The sequence below is a fragment of the Sebastes umbrosus genome, chromosome 18, assembly GCF_015220745.1.
Source record: "Sebastes umbrosus isolate fSebUmb1 chromosome 18, fSebUmb1.pri, whole genome shotgun sequence".
NCBI lineage: Eukaryota > Metazoa > Chordata > Actinopteri > Perciformes > Sebastidae > Sebastes > Sebastes umbrosus.
Window position 1 is genome coordinate 21,959,714 of NC_051286.1, and position 17,072 is coordinate 21,976,785.

Here is a 17,072-nt window from a genome sequence, read left to right on the forward strand (position 1 = left end):
CATCACTGAGGACTAATGTACACCACATCAATAACTCAGGTTTGTCCAGCCTGTAATACTGTCTATTATCAGTACTACCTTTCTATGTTCTTGTTGTCTGTGAATGATTCAAATAAGACATTTCAAAAGGGACAGTCCACAGAACTAGAGTCCCTATTCCGTCCCTATTATTTTGGTCACCAACCACAAGCTGAGCCATTTGTCATTGACCCCGAGGGGTGCTGACATCTTTACTGCTTCCTTGTTTCAAACCCCTGTTCACAGCGCTCGCTGTATATCAGACATGAAAACACAAACGACAGACGTTGGGTGGAGGAGGGGTGGGGGTTTGCTCCTAACAGAGGAAAGTACCTAAAGTATACATCTGGACCTCTGTGTCCTTTGCAGCACCACCACCACGCTCCACCCATGCAGAAGCATTATTCTGCAGAGGATGTTTCACTACCGTTTCGCTCTGACCAACCGTTACATAAGCCATTCTGAAAAAGGGAGCGGGCCTCCACCCTGCAAAACAAAACACCCACTGACCAGTCGAGGTTTCTTAAAGTCAAAAGGCCAAAATAATCAGACTCACTGCTTCTTGTTCCAAACGGAAATGACATTTAAGCTGTACTGTATATTATACCGCCAGGGTTTTTCCTTTTTTAACTCCTTTTTTAAGCTTTTGCACATTTGGTTCTTAGATTGTAATGACTTGTAAAATCACGTATTATGTCATTTTGTTTGGTAATTTGATCAAGTTTTAGTCAGTTTAGTGATCGTTTTGCGTGTTGTCTTGCGTGTTTATATATAAATTAATATATAAATTAAAGGTCTTATTGATAACATTTTTATGTAAATGAATAATAATTAAAAAAAATAACACATCCACAAAGCTTTTAGAAAGGTGCTGAATAAAAATATGGCTTTTCGTGAAAAACATTATTGTGATTGTGAATTAATCATTTAAAAAAATGTTGACGGGTCCAAAACAAATGTTTTGTTTATATCTGTGGAAGATATCTGAGGTTTGGTTCCCACTTCTAACAAGGCTTGTGAGCCAATAGTATAACGACGTTGGTATCATGTGGAATCTCTGTGTCATCAGAGGTCAAGTTGCCAGTTAGTGTGGAAAAAACGGATAAAATAGGGCTGTCAATCGATTAAAATATTTAAATGCAATTAATTAATTCGGTCCTGTGTGTACTATGTACTATGTAAAATATAATAGAGTGAAAAAATTGAATTTCCCTACGGGGATTAATAAAATGCCTTTCTTCTTACTTCTTCTTCTTCTTCTTAATGGCATGATTGTCCATAGTTAATCGCAATTAATCGCAAATTAATTGCACATTTTTTATCTTTTCAAAATGTACCTTAAAGGGAGATTTGTCAAGTATTTAATACACTTATCAACATGGGAGTGGGCAAATATGCTGCTTTATATAAATGTATCTATATATTTATTATTGGAAATCAATCAACAACACAAAACACTGACAAATACTGTCTAGAAACCCTCACAGGTACTGCATTTAGCATAAAAAATATGCTCAAATCACAACATGGTAAACTCAAGCCCAACAGGCACCGCAACCAAAACAACAGCTGTCAGTGTGTCAGTGTGCTGACTTGACTATGACTTGCCCCAAAACTGCATGTGATTATCATAAAGTGGGCATGTCTGCAAAGGGGAGACTCGTGGGTACCCATAGAACCCATTTTCATTCACATATCTTGAGGTCAGAGGTCAAGGGACCATTTTGAAAAGGCCATGCCAGTTTTTCCTCACTAAAATTTTGTATAACTTTGTAGCGTTATTTAGTCTTCTTTGCGACAAGTTGTGACAAGTTGACAAGAAGTGGTTGGTACCATTGGATTCCTTAGGATTTCCTAGTTTCATATGATGCCAGTATCTTCACTCTAGCTTTAAAACTGATCCCGCTACAACCTAAAAATCACAAGTTGCGTTAATGCGTCAAAGAAATTTGTGGCGAAACGAGTTTGCATTATCGCTTTAACTTTGACAGCCCTAATAAATACCAATAAAAGGGCCGCACCTCGAGCGCACGCACACACACACACCTAATGTAGGCCTATAGCTACATCTTGCAAAATGACTTCATTACTCTACCAAAAAAGATTCTTTCACTTGACATGCCTGTCTGTCTGAGTCTCACTCCACTCAATCATAAAATATGCAGGTTGTGCAACGAACTGGTAACCATTTGTTTTGAAGTGAATACAATGGAACGGGGAAGGGAGAGTGCGACATACAGCATCTGAATGTTATTAATAGCACCTTTAATGCTGGTACAATATCTACTGTATATAGGGTTTTGTGCGACTGATTATCAATGAGTTACTGATATGTATATTAAAACAAATCAGGTCAGTTCCACACTGAGACTTTTCACAAACTGCTAATGTCCTTCAACCGTGACTCGTGTCCAGATGAAAGTTAGCGATTGCGATCAAGGACAAACTGTAGCTGCTGGTCCATGGCTGACGGGCGCTTGAGTCATAACGTGTGTGACGATCACAGAAAACACTGATAAGGATGAGATACTGTCAGGTGCTTCTATTGATGGAGGAACTGAATTGACTCATACATTCCATTCACCCTGCGGACATCCGTGTTGCATTTTCTAGATGCACTTCTACATAAGAGTAACAAGCTTAAATTCAATACAATTCCACGTACAATGTGCATCTATCATAGAGACAATTTTAGTAGAAAAAACATCACCAGCTTTAAAATCTGTTTCCAAGTTTTAAACTGAGTCAGGCCCACAGGTTCCCTGTTGTTCAGGTTGGACAGGTTGAATTTCAAGGGCTGAAATTGGATTTGATTCAGAACAATATCTGTCAATATAAATGTTTAAATCATGAAAAGGAGGGAGTATTTCTGGTGAAATATATGGAGGACGGAACCTGTCAAAATCTGAAATAAATCATTAAATAAATAAAAGACTCGATAAATTAATAAATATGTCATTAAATATGTCATTAAACGTAGCAAATATAATATAAAAAATAAATGTAGCATTAATTAATTGATAAAATGTGACATAAATTTATATTTTCTGTTTTAATTTGATTCTTTATTTATTTATTTATTTATCTTGTATTAATTATCTTCTGTTTAATTTTCCCTTTTATTTATGTATTTACTTTTTATTATTTTTTAAATTTATTTATATATGTTTGTGTTTATTTTTGTATTTATTGCATGCAATGCAATAAATAAATAAATAATGCAAAAATAACTAAATAAATTTAAAAATAAAATACATAGATAAATAAAAGGGGAAATTAAACAGAAGATTAAATAAATAATACAAAGACAAATGAACAAAGAAGCAAATTAAAACAAAAATATAAATTTATGTCCCATTTTTATCAATTAATTAATGCTACATTTATTTTAATATTATTTTTGCTATATTTAATGATATGTTTATTTATTTTTCGAGTCTTTTATTTATTTAATGATTTATTTTGGATTTTGGCAGGTTCCGTCCTCCACATATATTTCACCAACATGTAAGAGATTTGAAATCCTTAACTGCATTGAGGGCCTGGTTGGCCAAAACTACGAGGTGAGACATAGACAAAAGCTTTCAGGTGCATTAAAAATTACACCTTCATCTAAAGTAGGTTTTGGATGAAGGCATATATAAACTGAAGGCTTGCCAGCCACAGTTAGCTATAGTGGCTGGTGTTAATGTCAAACCCTGAAAGCTCCTTTTTATCTTCATTTAATTCAGCCTTTTTTTTTTTGCTAACAAACAGCAGCTCAATCAATGCATGTGCAGCTGGTAGGTGTTGTATAGATTCACAGATCATATTGTCTTTGCCACCTGTACTAGCAAATTGCACCCAAGATAGGACGCAGGAGCTAGTGCCAGGGACTTTCCACAACCCAGTTTGCATGTGTGTGTGTGTGTAAAGTACTTCTTTGACAGTCAAGTGCATGTTTTAGCATTTGGGTGTGTGCATACAGACTGAGTGAGTGAGCGTAGCGTGAACTGCAACATGTGCAAGAAGACATGTAGAGGAGCTTTGCAGTAATGTAACAGAGATCATAATCATGCATTTTGGCTATTTTTCTATGCATGTAAAAGTTTATGATGGTGAGTATTCATAAGATGTTGCGTGGCTTGCAAACTGCGGCCGCAATGATGCAACAAAGGATGCCAATGAGAAGGTGTATGAGCATATCCAAAACTCGGGAGATGTCACACTAACGTCATGCAAACCTAATGAAAAGGATCTTCACAAACTACCATCTACTCCACTTTACCCCCAAAGGGATGTAGTGATAGAAAACAGTGTCTCATCGCTAAAATGACAATGCCCGTCATTGCAGAGTGACAGTTGAGTGGCCGCGGAGTCTTTTGTCTCTGTGTTTTTAAAAGCCGTAGCCCACGGAGGAAGCAAGGGCTAAGGGGGTGAGACAGGAGACCAAGCAGCGCTGGAAATCCCCTTCCCTCAGCAGGCCTGCCTCGTCTTAGACACACAGGGCCCCGCTGAGGCCCACATCAAAGGGCCTGCTGCTGTTCTCATCATCCTCCCCTCCTTCTGTCTTTCTATATGTCTCACTGTCCTTATGTGTTTTTACCCCCATCACCTCTGTCTCTGTTTCCATTTATACACATGTCTCTTTTTACCACTGAGGAGCAGCTGCACTGGCTTTTTAAAAATCTGGAGGGATAGTTGAGATTGTAGAGGTTGCCAGTGACCTACCTGGGTGTTTCTGTGTCACAACGTACTAGATTCTGTTGTGCAGGGCGTTTTGCATCCACAGCACAAAGTGTACCTACAGTATTTGTAAGAGTACAGTAATAATGTGAGACAAACCCACATGTACACCTCCATTAATAACGGAGACAGCAGCCAGAACACATGGCAGTCAGGTGTGGTGTATGATATTTTCAGGGCATGTGGTTAGACAGAAAAATCAGAAGCTTGCTAAACTGGTCTCCTCAGAAGAACACTAAAGCACCTCCAGTCCCCACCCCCACCGCTCAGAGCCCACAAAAATGTCAGGTATGTTTGAAGCGGCAGACAGCTCGAGGCCGGCGCGTGGACACGCAAGGCGGGGGATTGGCACACGAAGAGTTAGAAGCAAAGTTGGGGACGGACCCCTTTCGCAGCATATCACGGGGACACACAAGGCGACTGTTTGTGCACACACACACATATTCATGGCTGCAACCAGTAAATACTAAGTCACAAGGAATGGCATTGTGAGCTCTCAACTCTGGGTTTTCCCTCTTAATCACTGATTGCCTGATGACTGCTGCGTGTCTCATGTCTCCCAGAAGGAAGAAAAGGGGTAAAAGTCAGTTTCCTCTCTGCTGCGGCACAGCTGGTGGTTACATAGACCAATGACTGACACTCAGTTTGCACTTCATCATGAGATTCCAAATTTAATCAGGAAAAAAAGATCAATGTGAATTTTTTGTATGTTTTTTCCAACTATCTGTATTTCTTTTAATATGATTTACTTTCAGCTTGCCAATTATATTTTCATCACAATTTTCCTAATATCATTCAACAAACTTACTTCAAAATGTGTTTATTTACATACATAGTTTGAACTTGAATGGCGTTACTGGCCCATAGTAACCCCAGTTATTCTCTCCTGTTAAATACAATGCTACCCTCTAGTGGACTGGCTAGGGACTGCAGAATTTTTTGAAAAGATCTTCTCTGCGTTTCAGTACCAGACCATACTACTTAGTATGCCAGAAGAAGGTTTAGTGTGACCCAATTAGGGCTGTCAATCGATTAAATTAAAAAATGTAATTAAATTATTTAATCGCGATTAATCATCGCATGATTGTCCATAGTTAATAGCGAGTTAATCGCACATTTTTTATCTAATGTACCTTAAAGGGAAATTTGTCAAGTATTTAATCCTCTTATCAACATGGGAGTGGGCAAATATGCTTCTTTATGCAAATGTATGTATATATTTTCTATTGGAAATCAATTAAAAACACAAAACAATGACAAATATTGTCCAGAAACCCTCACAGGTACTGCATTTAGCACCAAAAAATATGCTCAAATCACAACATGGTAAACTGCAGCCCAACAGGCAACAACAGCTGTCAGTGTGTCACTGGGCTGACTTGACTATGACTTGCCCCAAACTGCATGTGATTATCATAAAGTGGGCATGTCTGTAAAGGGGAGACTCGTGGGTACCCATAGAACCCATTTTCATTCACATATCTTGAGGTCAGAGGTCAAGGGACCCCTTTGAAAATGGCCATGCCGGTTTTTCCTCACCGAAATTTAGCATAAGTTTGGAGCGTTATTTAACCTCCTTTGCGACAAGCTAGTATGACATGGGTGATACCAATGGAGTCCTTAAGTTTTCTAGTTTCATATGATATCAGTATCTTCACTATAGCTTTAAAACTGAGCCTGCTACAGCCTAAAAAATCCCAAGTTGCGTTCATGTGTTAAAGAAAATATTGGCAAATTTGCATTAATGCATTATTATCGCCTTAACTTTGACAACCCTAGTCCAACTACATAGTATGCCAAATGCAGTATGCAAAAAAAAAATACCTATTCTGACCCGCAATCCTCTGCGCAGCGGATATATGAGGTCAAAGTTCAAGGTACAATGTTATGATGAAGTAGTATGTCCCAATTGTATGCAAACTGCATGCAACACGTACCTTTTAGGACAGCTGCAGTAGTAGGCTACTAAAAGTAAAAAGAAAAAGTGTGCAGTCTGGAACGTAGCCCTTTTCTCGACTAAGCTGCAGTGTATCTTTATGTGGAAAACAAATGCGTAGGAACTATATTGGTATAGATTTGGGGCACTAGCAGAGCTTCCACTTTCCTACACCTGCTAATTATGAAGTTAATAATGCTTCCAGCCCTTTTCCTGTCCTAAATGATTAATCCTACGTATTTTACGGTCTATTGAATGTGGACGCAGCCAGTTATTTTTGGGCTGACACAGCTGAAATCAACATGAAACAGCTGCTAAGATTTAGTTTGTGATTTGGTTTGGATTTGGTTCATGATTCAGAGCAGGTTGCTGGCAGGCGACGGAGGCAAATGCTCGGGGCGTTAAGTTTACTTTGGGGGCACAGGACAGCCTAGAGAGAGAAAGAGAGACGGAGAGACTGAGAGAGAAAACACCCTATATTTTTTATTTCGTAGACAGATGAATGTCGTGGGGAACATATAAATCCACCAAATTGTAAAATTGCTGATGAAAATGTTATTAAAACGTACCTATTCAAGCCAGACATTTGATTAAGACTTATTATTTTTACTATTTTATTCTTATTTTATTCACCTATTCTATTGTATTTCATTTGTATACTTTTATTCTATTATATTATTTTATTAATCACCTATTTTTTTTTCTCCAAATATTAGTCTATATAGTATAAGTCAACAGTCATTTTTCTTTTACGAAACCTAAGATGTGATAACTGAAGTCACAATAGTGAAAAGTGATGTTGTACTATGAAAAACCTATTCATTGTTAAATGCTGTAACAGTAGTTTATGACTATACCAATGTCTTAGTGATTCTAATGTGGATTCCACTGTCAAACCTACCAGCTAATACTGCTACGTTGTCCAGATTGTGAGTGTGGCAGTGTTTGACTGCTGTGCATCAGTAGCGGCGAAGGCCGTGACTACTGTGGAGTTCGTCCTGGACCACAGAAGCCCTCTCTGACCTGAGAATGGACACATTGTGTAGCGAGTGGACGGGGTCTCTGACCTCAGAGCAGTCTGAACACAGAGCAACACAGGCTCTTTGTTACCAGTGACCACGAAAATCACTCACATCACTCACACTGTAGAAAACCACTACGAGTCTCCCAACGAGCACACAAAGACAGCACAACCGCCAACACTGACTTAGAAAAATAATAAAGATTTCCCATTTGGACCTGTCCAACTTATTGATTTGGAAATGTTGGAATTTTTTTTTACAAACAGACAAAGAGTATAAAGTAAGACAATAACTATGATTTTTATTAACAGTTCATTACAGTGTTACAGTACTAAATCAATAGAAAATATGCTTAAATTAAGTGCTCTGTCAGTTCAGTAAAATAAATACATAAATATCAAAAATCGTACTAAAAAAACAGTTAAAAAGGTAAGTTTGTCTTTATACAGACTTAGTGTAACAATGCTCCCTGCCATTATCAAAGGCTTACATGCCACATCCACTAGTCCATAGTAGATAAGGCAGATAATAAGAGCAACATAGAACACCTAAACCCGTTTTCATTGTTTAACAAAAGGTCAATCGGTCTCCACAGATGATTCGCTAACCAAGGCTAAATCTGCTCCGTGTTTCCACGCAGACAGCGAGTGCAATACAAGCATTAATACAAAAAAGATACAGAGAGCAAAATTAACATGCGAGGGAGTGTTAAAATGGCCAGCTCTTTGGTGCAGCCAGGTGTATCATGAATGCACCAGTTTGACCAGATCTGGACAAAACAGCTCGTTTGTACATGCATCAGATATTTGAATGAGTGTATACTCACTGAATCAAAGGCTATAGTTTACGTCTTGAAGTCAATTTCAAATATTATGCTTTTGTCCAGATCTGTCACTGACTTGGCTGTATTGGTGATTTAGGCACAGTGTCCGGTCGATTCCGAGGCACGGGGGAGCAACATGTAACCTTCACTCCAAAGCAGACGTTCAAATTCTGTAGCAACTGGTAATGCAATAGCTGCTGGATAATGTAACAACTAACCAAAATGGAAACGCTGTCGTTCGAAACGAGCTAACGATGTGAACAAAACTATGCATCGGCAGATAAATTGGCACATTATATAACATTTTCGGACTCATATTGCGTTTTTTTCACAACACACACACAGAACTCAATGGATCCAAAGAAGTCAGCAAGCCACAGGAATAACCTCCCTATGGGCATCAGACAGTCTGATTCTGTGCAGCCTTTTAAAACCAAACTCAAAACCCATCTTTTTTTGCCCTAAATTTCAATTAATTGGTTAGTTATTCTTTTACTATTCTGCTGGCGGGTCGGTCTCAGTCTCAATGTATAATTTAAGCCTAGTAGTCCTGCTGACGACAATAATATTAGCCGTTCTGGGAACTCTCTCTGCTTCTCCTGGCTGTTGGTGCCTCGTTCCACATGACGGACCCTGGACCTCCGTCCTCCAGGAGATTTAGCCTCTCTATTAATTTACTTCAGCTAAGGCGGCTGTGGCTCAGAAGGTAGAGCAGGATGTCCACCAATCGGAACGTCGGTGGTTCGATCCCCGGCTGCTCCGGGTCAAATGTCGATTAACCCCCTTCATAGCCATCGGTGTGTGAATGAGTATTTAGATTAGATCCTGATGGGCAAAGTTGGCACCTTGCACGGCAGCCTCTGCCATCAGTGTGCGAATGCTGACATGTAGTGTAAAGCGCTTTGAGTGGTTGGAAGACTAGAAAAGCGCTATATAAATGCAAGTCCATTTACCATTCAGTCTTAAGGGGCTTATTGTCATGGGAAACATACGTTTACATTACCAAAGCAACTGTGAAATAAAAACCTTCCATGATGAAGAGGCGCTCGTGTTGCTCAGGGTCTATCTGTCTAGCTGCTTGACATCCTCCTGGATCCATCTCTTTATATATGTTTCACATGATATGCATCATTTTTATTGACTATGTCGTATTTTCATTATGTTGTTACTCTGTACACAAGACTATATCTATGATCTATTACACATCTGTCTGCCCTGGAAGAGGGATCCCTCCTCTGTTGCTCTTTTCTGAGGTTTCTTCCATTTTTTTCCCTGTTAAAAGGTTTTTTTTGGGTAATGTTTTTCCTCATCTGATGAGAGGGTTGTACTGTAAAGGACAGAAGGTGTTGTATCCTGTACAGTTTAAAAAGCCCCCTGAGGCAAATTTGGGATATTGTGCTATGCAAATAAAATTTACTTGACAAAAATCCAAATATGTTGTTCCATTACCGTAACCCGACCCACCAGATGGTTTGTTGTTACACAGAACAGAAGCCGTCATAGAGACAGAGCACAATTAAGTCCAGCCCACACTGGAGGGGGAAAACTATTCATCGCTCTCCATTGACTTTGTATTGCATGAAGGTGCCTCCTCGTCACTTTTGTCTGCTAACTAACAACAGAAAAATGCCTAAAAGCTGCTGTGTGCTGGGATGGACTACCAACAGGGTAAAGATCCCAGAACTAAGTTTTTATAAGCTGCCGAACCGAAAAACTGAGGATACAGGCAATAAGACGTGGGGCAGCAGCAAGAAGAAAACTGTGGGATCGTGACACTTGTATGCCTAACGTTACATGTGCAGCAAGCATCTTCAGGAGCTGCCATTGTTGTTTAGAACTAACAGTCGCCGCTCCGTAGCTGCCAGTAGCTCCTCACAGGACGCCGATTGGTCCGTTGGCCCTGGCTTGCTGGACACAAACGCATTACTTGAAGCCTGAAAAGATGGATTTTCGTTTGATATGCAATTCTCACGTGATCTTGTGACACCGTGAGAATCCAGCTGCCGTGCAAAGGTAACCATCATCCAGCAGTTACTTTATCAATTGCTACACTGTTGCATAGGGACACCTAGTAGTCAGCGGAGTAACTCCTCCGCCACCACTGTCCTCGCCAAACAACCACAATACAGCAGCACTGCCCATCTAAAGCCGTGTCGTACACAAACCAAACGGTGCTTGGTGAAACAAGACAGTGTTCCTTCTTGAACAAACAGACAGACATTAAAGCGCAAACGTCCATTTCTAGGTGATGGTTAGGTCGCCGTGACGATAGCGGGGACTCTGATGGTGTTCGAAGATGCCCGGTTTTCGTCCTCGATCTGATAGGTCACGTCGGGCTGAGCCACGGTGGCCACATCCGGCTGGTCTGCAATTGTGATTGGCTCGTCTTCTTCGTCTTCCCGAGACGGCAGCTGATCAAAAGATCGTTCCGCCTCTTCTGACAGGCGGGTTTCCTCTTTCTCTTCCTCCCTCTGACACGCAAGACACCAGAAGGAATTACATCAGCTGCTAAACAAAACCATGATTCATAACTGCAGAACCTCAGTGCAACATACCTCTTTCTTCATCCTGTAGTATTCATCGATGGCGTACTGATATTTGGCCGATGTTATCCCGAAGAGGGAGGCCATCCTCTCCCCCAGGTAGTCACATGCTGGAAAATAATAAAATAAAAAGGAGAAATTTAATCTCTTTAAAGTCTACATCGAATATCCTCAACTAATGATGCAGCACCCTTTTTGGATAATTCTTTCCATTTTGAATTAAGCAATATTTCTGTGGAATTAAAAAGAAAAAAACAACTAAGTACCATATTTGTAAGACATTACATATTCTTGTTCCAATCCTCTGCTAACTTCACAGATGCTGGGTTTAGTGTGAGCAGCGTCAATTATTCAGAATTTGTCTAAATTTAGACAGTTTTCCAAAAATATAGACAGGTCTGCAGCTTCAGTAACACAATATATCATTTTAAAACATTGGTAAAAAATCTTATTAGTGCTGTCAACCGGTTACAATATTGAATTGTAATTATTCGCATTATTGTCCATAGCTAATCGCAATTAATTTTAAATTATTCGCGCATTTTATTATCTGTTCAAAATTTACTTTAAAGGAAGATAGATTTGTCAAGTGTTCATTACTCTTATCAACACAGGAGTGTGCAAATATGCTTGCTTTATGCAAATGTGTGTATATATATTTATTGGAAATCAATTAATAACACAAAACAATGACAATATTGTCCAGAATTTATTTGATGTAAATTAAGGCTCTTTCTGCTGCAAAAGTAAGAGTAAAAAGTACTGAGGTAAATAAATTAATGCCTGATAAGGTCCATCTGCATTTATAATACACTGAGCTAATTAGCAGTGTGCGCAGCAGTGTGTGCAATTAACACGCAGCTCTAATCACCATTCATTAGACTGTTAGTGTGGTAAACTACGATTTCTCTGTTTGTTAGATGCCCTGCTTTAAAACCAGGAGACATGGTAAGACTTGGTAAAAAAGGTTTCTTCTATTTAGGTTGATCGGGTGATGGAAGGGTGATCGACCCACACTCTAAGGAAATAAAATTAAGTGATTCAAGGCTTTGTTACGACTCTAAATTGAACGAAAAAGCGTACATGAAAGCCAATGTTAGTTAACATCCATTTAATTTTCAATCGGACATATTGGCAATACAATATTGACTTTTGGTGTTACGTTTCCGACTGAGGGATAACCGCTACCGTTAGCATGCTGCTGTTTGCTAGCCAGCTATTTAACAGATAGCCGTCATGGGTCTAATGTTCGCCTGCCCGACATGTACCAAACGAACATTAGTCTTTGGCCCGACAAGTACCAAACGAACATTAGTCTTTGGCCCGACATGTACCAAACGAACATTAGTCTTTGGCCCGACATGTACCAAACGAACGTTACTCTTTGGCCCGACATGTACCAAACGAACGTTACTTTTTGGCCCGACATGTACCAAACGAACGTAAGTCTTTGGCCCGACATGTACCAAACAAACGTTAGTCTTTGGCCCGACATGTACCAAACGAACGTTAGTCTTTGGCCCGACATGTACCAAACGAACATTAGTCTTTGGCCCGACATGTACCAAACGAACGTAAGTCTTTGGCCCGACATGTACCAAACGAACATTAGTCTTTGGCCCGACATGTACCAAACCAACGTTACTCTTTGGCCCGACATGTACCAAACGAACGTAAGTCTTTGACCCGACATGTACCAAACGAACGTTACTCTTTGGCCCGACATGTACCAAACGAACGTAAGTCTTTGGCCCGACATGTACCAAACGAACGTTACTCTTTGGCCCGACATGTACCAAACGAACGTAAGTCTTTGACCCGACATGTACCAAACGAACATTAGTCTTTGGCCCGACATGTAACAAACGAACGTAAGTCTTTGGCCCGACATGTACCAAACGAACGTTAGTCTTTGCGAGGACGAGGAGACGTTGTGATTAGCATTAAATTATTTAAACTGCTAATCAAAAGACCAAAAATCCAAGTCTGCAGTTTTATCTTATGCCAGTTGAGGAATCGCTAAAGGAAAAAGTGGCCGGCGGCGGCCATCAAGAGGGATCACGTAACTTAAACTCCGATGGGAGTGTGAACCAAAACAGACCCTGGTCCCCAAAGTCAAAGTCACTTATATCTGATCGACCCATTTCATAACAAGTGATTATAATAAACAAATATCATATTAATAAGGATATCTGCTGGTCTACAGGAGGTCTTATATGGGGATTCAAGGCCAATCAGGGTGAGTTTTCAATTAGTATCGTCGTTGGCGCTGCCTGAGTTTTGCCCACCACCATGTGTCGTCACTCTATTGTAACCTCGGTGATTTTGTCCATGTTGTGACCTTGTAGAAATGATGACTCAATGTTACAGTGAGCTGATAGGTCAGTACAAGTTTTGATCAGATCCTCTGAAGTTAACCTGCTTCGGATGCACACCAGGACAACTTGAGTTAGATAATTAAAGATAGACAAACATGCTAGATGGCCATAGAGGTCCATCAGGTTGTAAATAATGCTGTTGACAAACCTGAGATGGTGGACGTGGCAGCTCTCCACATGTGAAACCAGAAGTATGGACCCCAGGTCAACTTGGACTGCAACACAAAAAAAAAATGTGCGTTAAGAGGACACTGTTACATTTGTACTAGATTTATTATGTCTCTTCTTGCTTCTTCTTCTTTAAAGAGGACCTATGTATGCTTATTGTTAGGTGCATACTTGTATTTTGGGGTTTCTACTAACTAGAACGTGTTTACAGGCTTTAATGTTTAAAAAAAACAAAAACGCTTCACTTTGCTGATGCAGCACCTCTTTTCACCCTCTTGTCTGACACGCTCTGTTTGAGCTCCTCCTTGAAGCAAGGTAGTTCAGGAGCAGTGTTTCTGTGGGGGACAGTAACTCCCTTTGGGCGCCGTCTCTGTAACTTTGCAGACATTTTACATGCACAAAAAACAATATAACACACTAAAGGAAAGGGAAAAAAGCATAATAGGTCCTCTTTAAATCATTTACAGTAAACACAGATTCCTTGAACACTCCCATCACTCTCCCTCCATCATGTCCCTTGTCCTCATTTAGCTCCTTGTACCCCCCCCCCACACACACATGAATCCTCACCCTCACCGCATCGCCCGGGGAGGACAGCAGGTCCTTCCTCTCTGGCTCCTTGTCCTCTCCCTCCTCCTCGTCGGTGCTGTACTCCTCCATGGTCTCCCCGCTGGAGAAATGGATGATCCTGCGGGGGACCTTCTCCCTCTGCTGCTCCTCTTCCTCCTCTCTCTTGTCCAGCTCCCCCAGCTCCCCCAGCTCCCCCAGCTCCACACTCTCAAAGCCTCTAGCAGGGTTACTATTAGGGTTCCTCTGAGTCTGACAACAAAACATCACAAGCACACAGAAAGACACAGTGTGTGTTATGATGGGACTGTTTCATGAAGGGGTCAGTTTGTCAAAGACTCATCTCTCTAGTGTCATATATGTCATGACCAACCAGAACCGACATGACACAGCTGACAAAGTGACAACAAGCTGCAGGCACATCATTCAGTCACATTACAGTAAACAACACGAGCAGCGAGACAATGTGGAGACTATGAAGGAGAGAGCTGTTTACCGACCTGCTCCACCTCCATGCTCTGTCCTATCGACACGTTAACGTTAGTGAGATACAGTGATATCTCGGCCATTGTCGCCGTCTTCTTTGTATCTCTCTGGATGCTGATGATCCGCCGCAGCAACGCCTCTCCTCTCTCCTCCGCACGGACACACCCGGAAGTGCCAAGCATTCCCCCCCGGACGTGACGTCACGACATCCATAGATTTCATGTTAGATTAAATATTAGAGGCTAATAATTTAGTATATTCATATTATCTCCCCCTTTCCTGTATTTCTTAAAAAAAAATAAAAAAAAAATAAGATAAAAAAAATGAATAAAAGTATTAGCTTAGTAGGAATATTTCACACTGTTTTTAAAGGTGTTATTGATAACATCTTTATGTAAACGAATATTACAAAAAAATAATACATCCACGGAGCTTTTAGAAAGGTGCCAAATAAAAGTATTACTTTTCCTGAAAAAAAAAAAAAAATTAGCAGTGTTAAAGGGACTATTTGTAAGATTCAGAAATGCTGCTTAACAGCGACACATGTGGCCTTGAAATCAACGAAAGTCAGCGTCGAGCTCGCGTTTGCTCGCTCTACATAGACATGAACGAGCATCGCTCAAAACAGTGAGGCGACACACGTCAGCTAAAACCACAAGATCACTCTATATTTCAGTTGCTTGGCAGTAATGTTAGCTGACCAGACGAAGGTCTCTCCATGAATCAATGCTGATCCTAGTGTTGGCTTTTCCTGCTCAGCGCAGGCTTCAGCAGCGGGGCTCCTCAACGAGTTACGTCATCGCCTCCCGACCGCAGCTGACAGCCGAAGACACCGGCACCCGGTCGGTAACGAGACGATAACGTAACTCGTTGAGGAGCCCCGTCACTTCACAAGACACGGAAAACCTCTGTTGGTCTGGAGGAGCTGCAGCATTTATTTCTGCACAAACGTCCACTTTACATTCACTAGATATTCTCAGAGCTAAACTAACTCTTCTGCAGTGTGTAGAGAGCGCGCGTTCACGTCTAGAGGTGGAGCGAGACAGCGAGGACGCGCGCGCCGTCTGAGTGAAGGAGAGCAGGCAGCGGAGACGAGGCTCCGGCCACACGCGAGCGCGCATATGCGAACGCGCTTGTGTGCCGACCCGCTACATTTATACGCTTAAAAAGTTACAAACAGTCCCTTTAATCATATATTTCGAGGATGTTGACGGGTCCAAAATTAATGTTTTGTTTATCTCTGTGGAAGATATCTGACGTTTGGTTCCCACTTCTAACATGGCTTGTGAGCCAATAGTGAAACGGCGTTGGTATCACGTGGTATCTCTGTGTCGTCAGTGTGGGAAAAAACGGATAAATACCGATTAAAGGGCCGCACCACACACACCCCTAATGTAAGCATATATAGCTACATGGTGCAAAATGACTTCATTACTCGACCATAAAACATGCAGGTTATACAATGAAGTGGCAACCACTTGTGAATTGAATGCAATGGAACAGGGACACCTTTAACACGAATAAATTTGTTTCAAGAATTTTCTAAAATCTACTTTTATATACCGGTAATTCTAGGGCAGAGGTGCCTTATTCTTTCTTGTTTCAAATTAAAACACTAATTTCTACAATATTTTATAAACAAGTTGATGTAAAATATAGTTACTGCAAGCATATTTTTTTAGGACTCAATTATTTACAGAAATGCCTTCATAAAACAGACATCTTTACAGACTAAACTGCCTACCACTTTTATTAAAAAGTAGTTTAAATCACCTCCACCTTGACCAAATACAACAAAAATTCTGCTCACACATTAACCTCTTCCACTCCGTGAGGGCGTCGGTGCCCTCAGCAGACTTTACTACTTATTTCGTAGGCTGTAACAGGTTCGGTTTTAGAGCTAGTGAAGGTATCATATGAAACTAGAAAAACCTAAAAACTCCATTGGTACCGACCATGTCATACTAGAAGAACACTAAAAAATGCTACAAAGTAAGTCCAAATTTTGGTGTGGAAAAACTAGAATGGCAATTTTCAAAGGGGTCCCTTGACCTCTGACCTCAAGATATGTGAATGAAAATGGGTTCTATGGGTACCCACCAGACTCCCCTTTACAGACATGCCCACTTTATGATAATCACATGCAGTTTTTTTTAATATAGTACAAATGTGTTATTTTCGTGTATTCTAAAATGGTGTGTTTGAATATTTCTGCATACTGGGGCCCCTAAACAGTCTTGGAATTACATAAATTGGGTATCACTGTAAAGCTGAGACTCTTGTGGATCCAATGAGCCCAAATGTATTCATGTGTGATGATGTTATTCCCCATAGTAGCCATTTCATTGTAGTGAGAAAATTTTTTGAAACTTGACCTCACTGTATAAAATGACCTGTGGGACCTCT

The 17,072-nt window shown here is 40.5% G+C and overlaps 1 protein-coding gene across 2 annotated transcripts; it reads right to left on the bottom strand.

Moving 5' to 3' along the window:
* Positions 1–7,982: 7,982 nt before the first annotated feature.
* Positions 7,983–14,857, bottom strand: LOC119477379 (protein FAM177A1-like). 2 transcript variants are annotated; one of them, XM_037751455.1, is made up of 5 exons: positions 14,681–14,857; positions 14,190–14,432; positions 13,594–13,660; positions 11,080–11,177; positions 7,983–10,995 (listed from the first exon to the last, which is right to left on the bottom strand). In XM_037751455.1, the coding sequence occupies exons 1-5, from the start codon at positions 14,846–14,848 to the stop codon at positions 10,777–10,779; spliced, it is 795 nt and encodes a 264-aa protein (XP_037607383.1). In that variant the 5' UTR covers positions 14,849–14,857; the 3' UTR covers positions 7,983–10,776. The 2 variants fall into 2 exon arrangements, with proteins under 2 accessions (XP_037607383.1, XP_037607382.1); XM_037751454.1 differs by having other exon boundaries at positions 14,184–14,432; positions 14,681–14,856.
* Between the last annotated feature and the right edge of the window lie 2,215 nt (positions 14,858–17,072).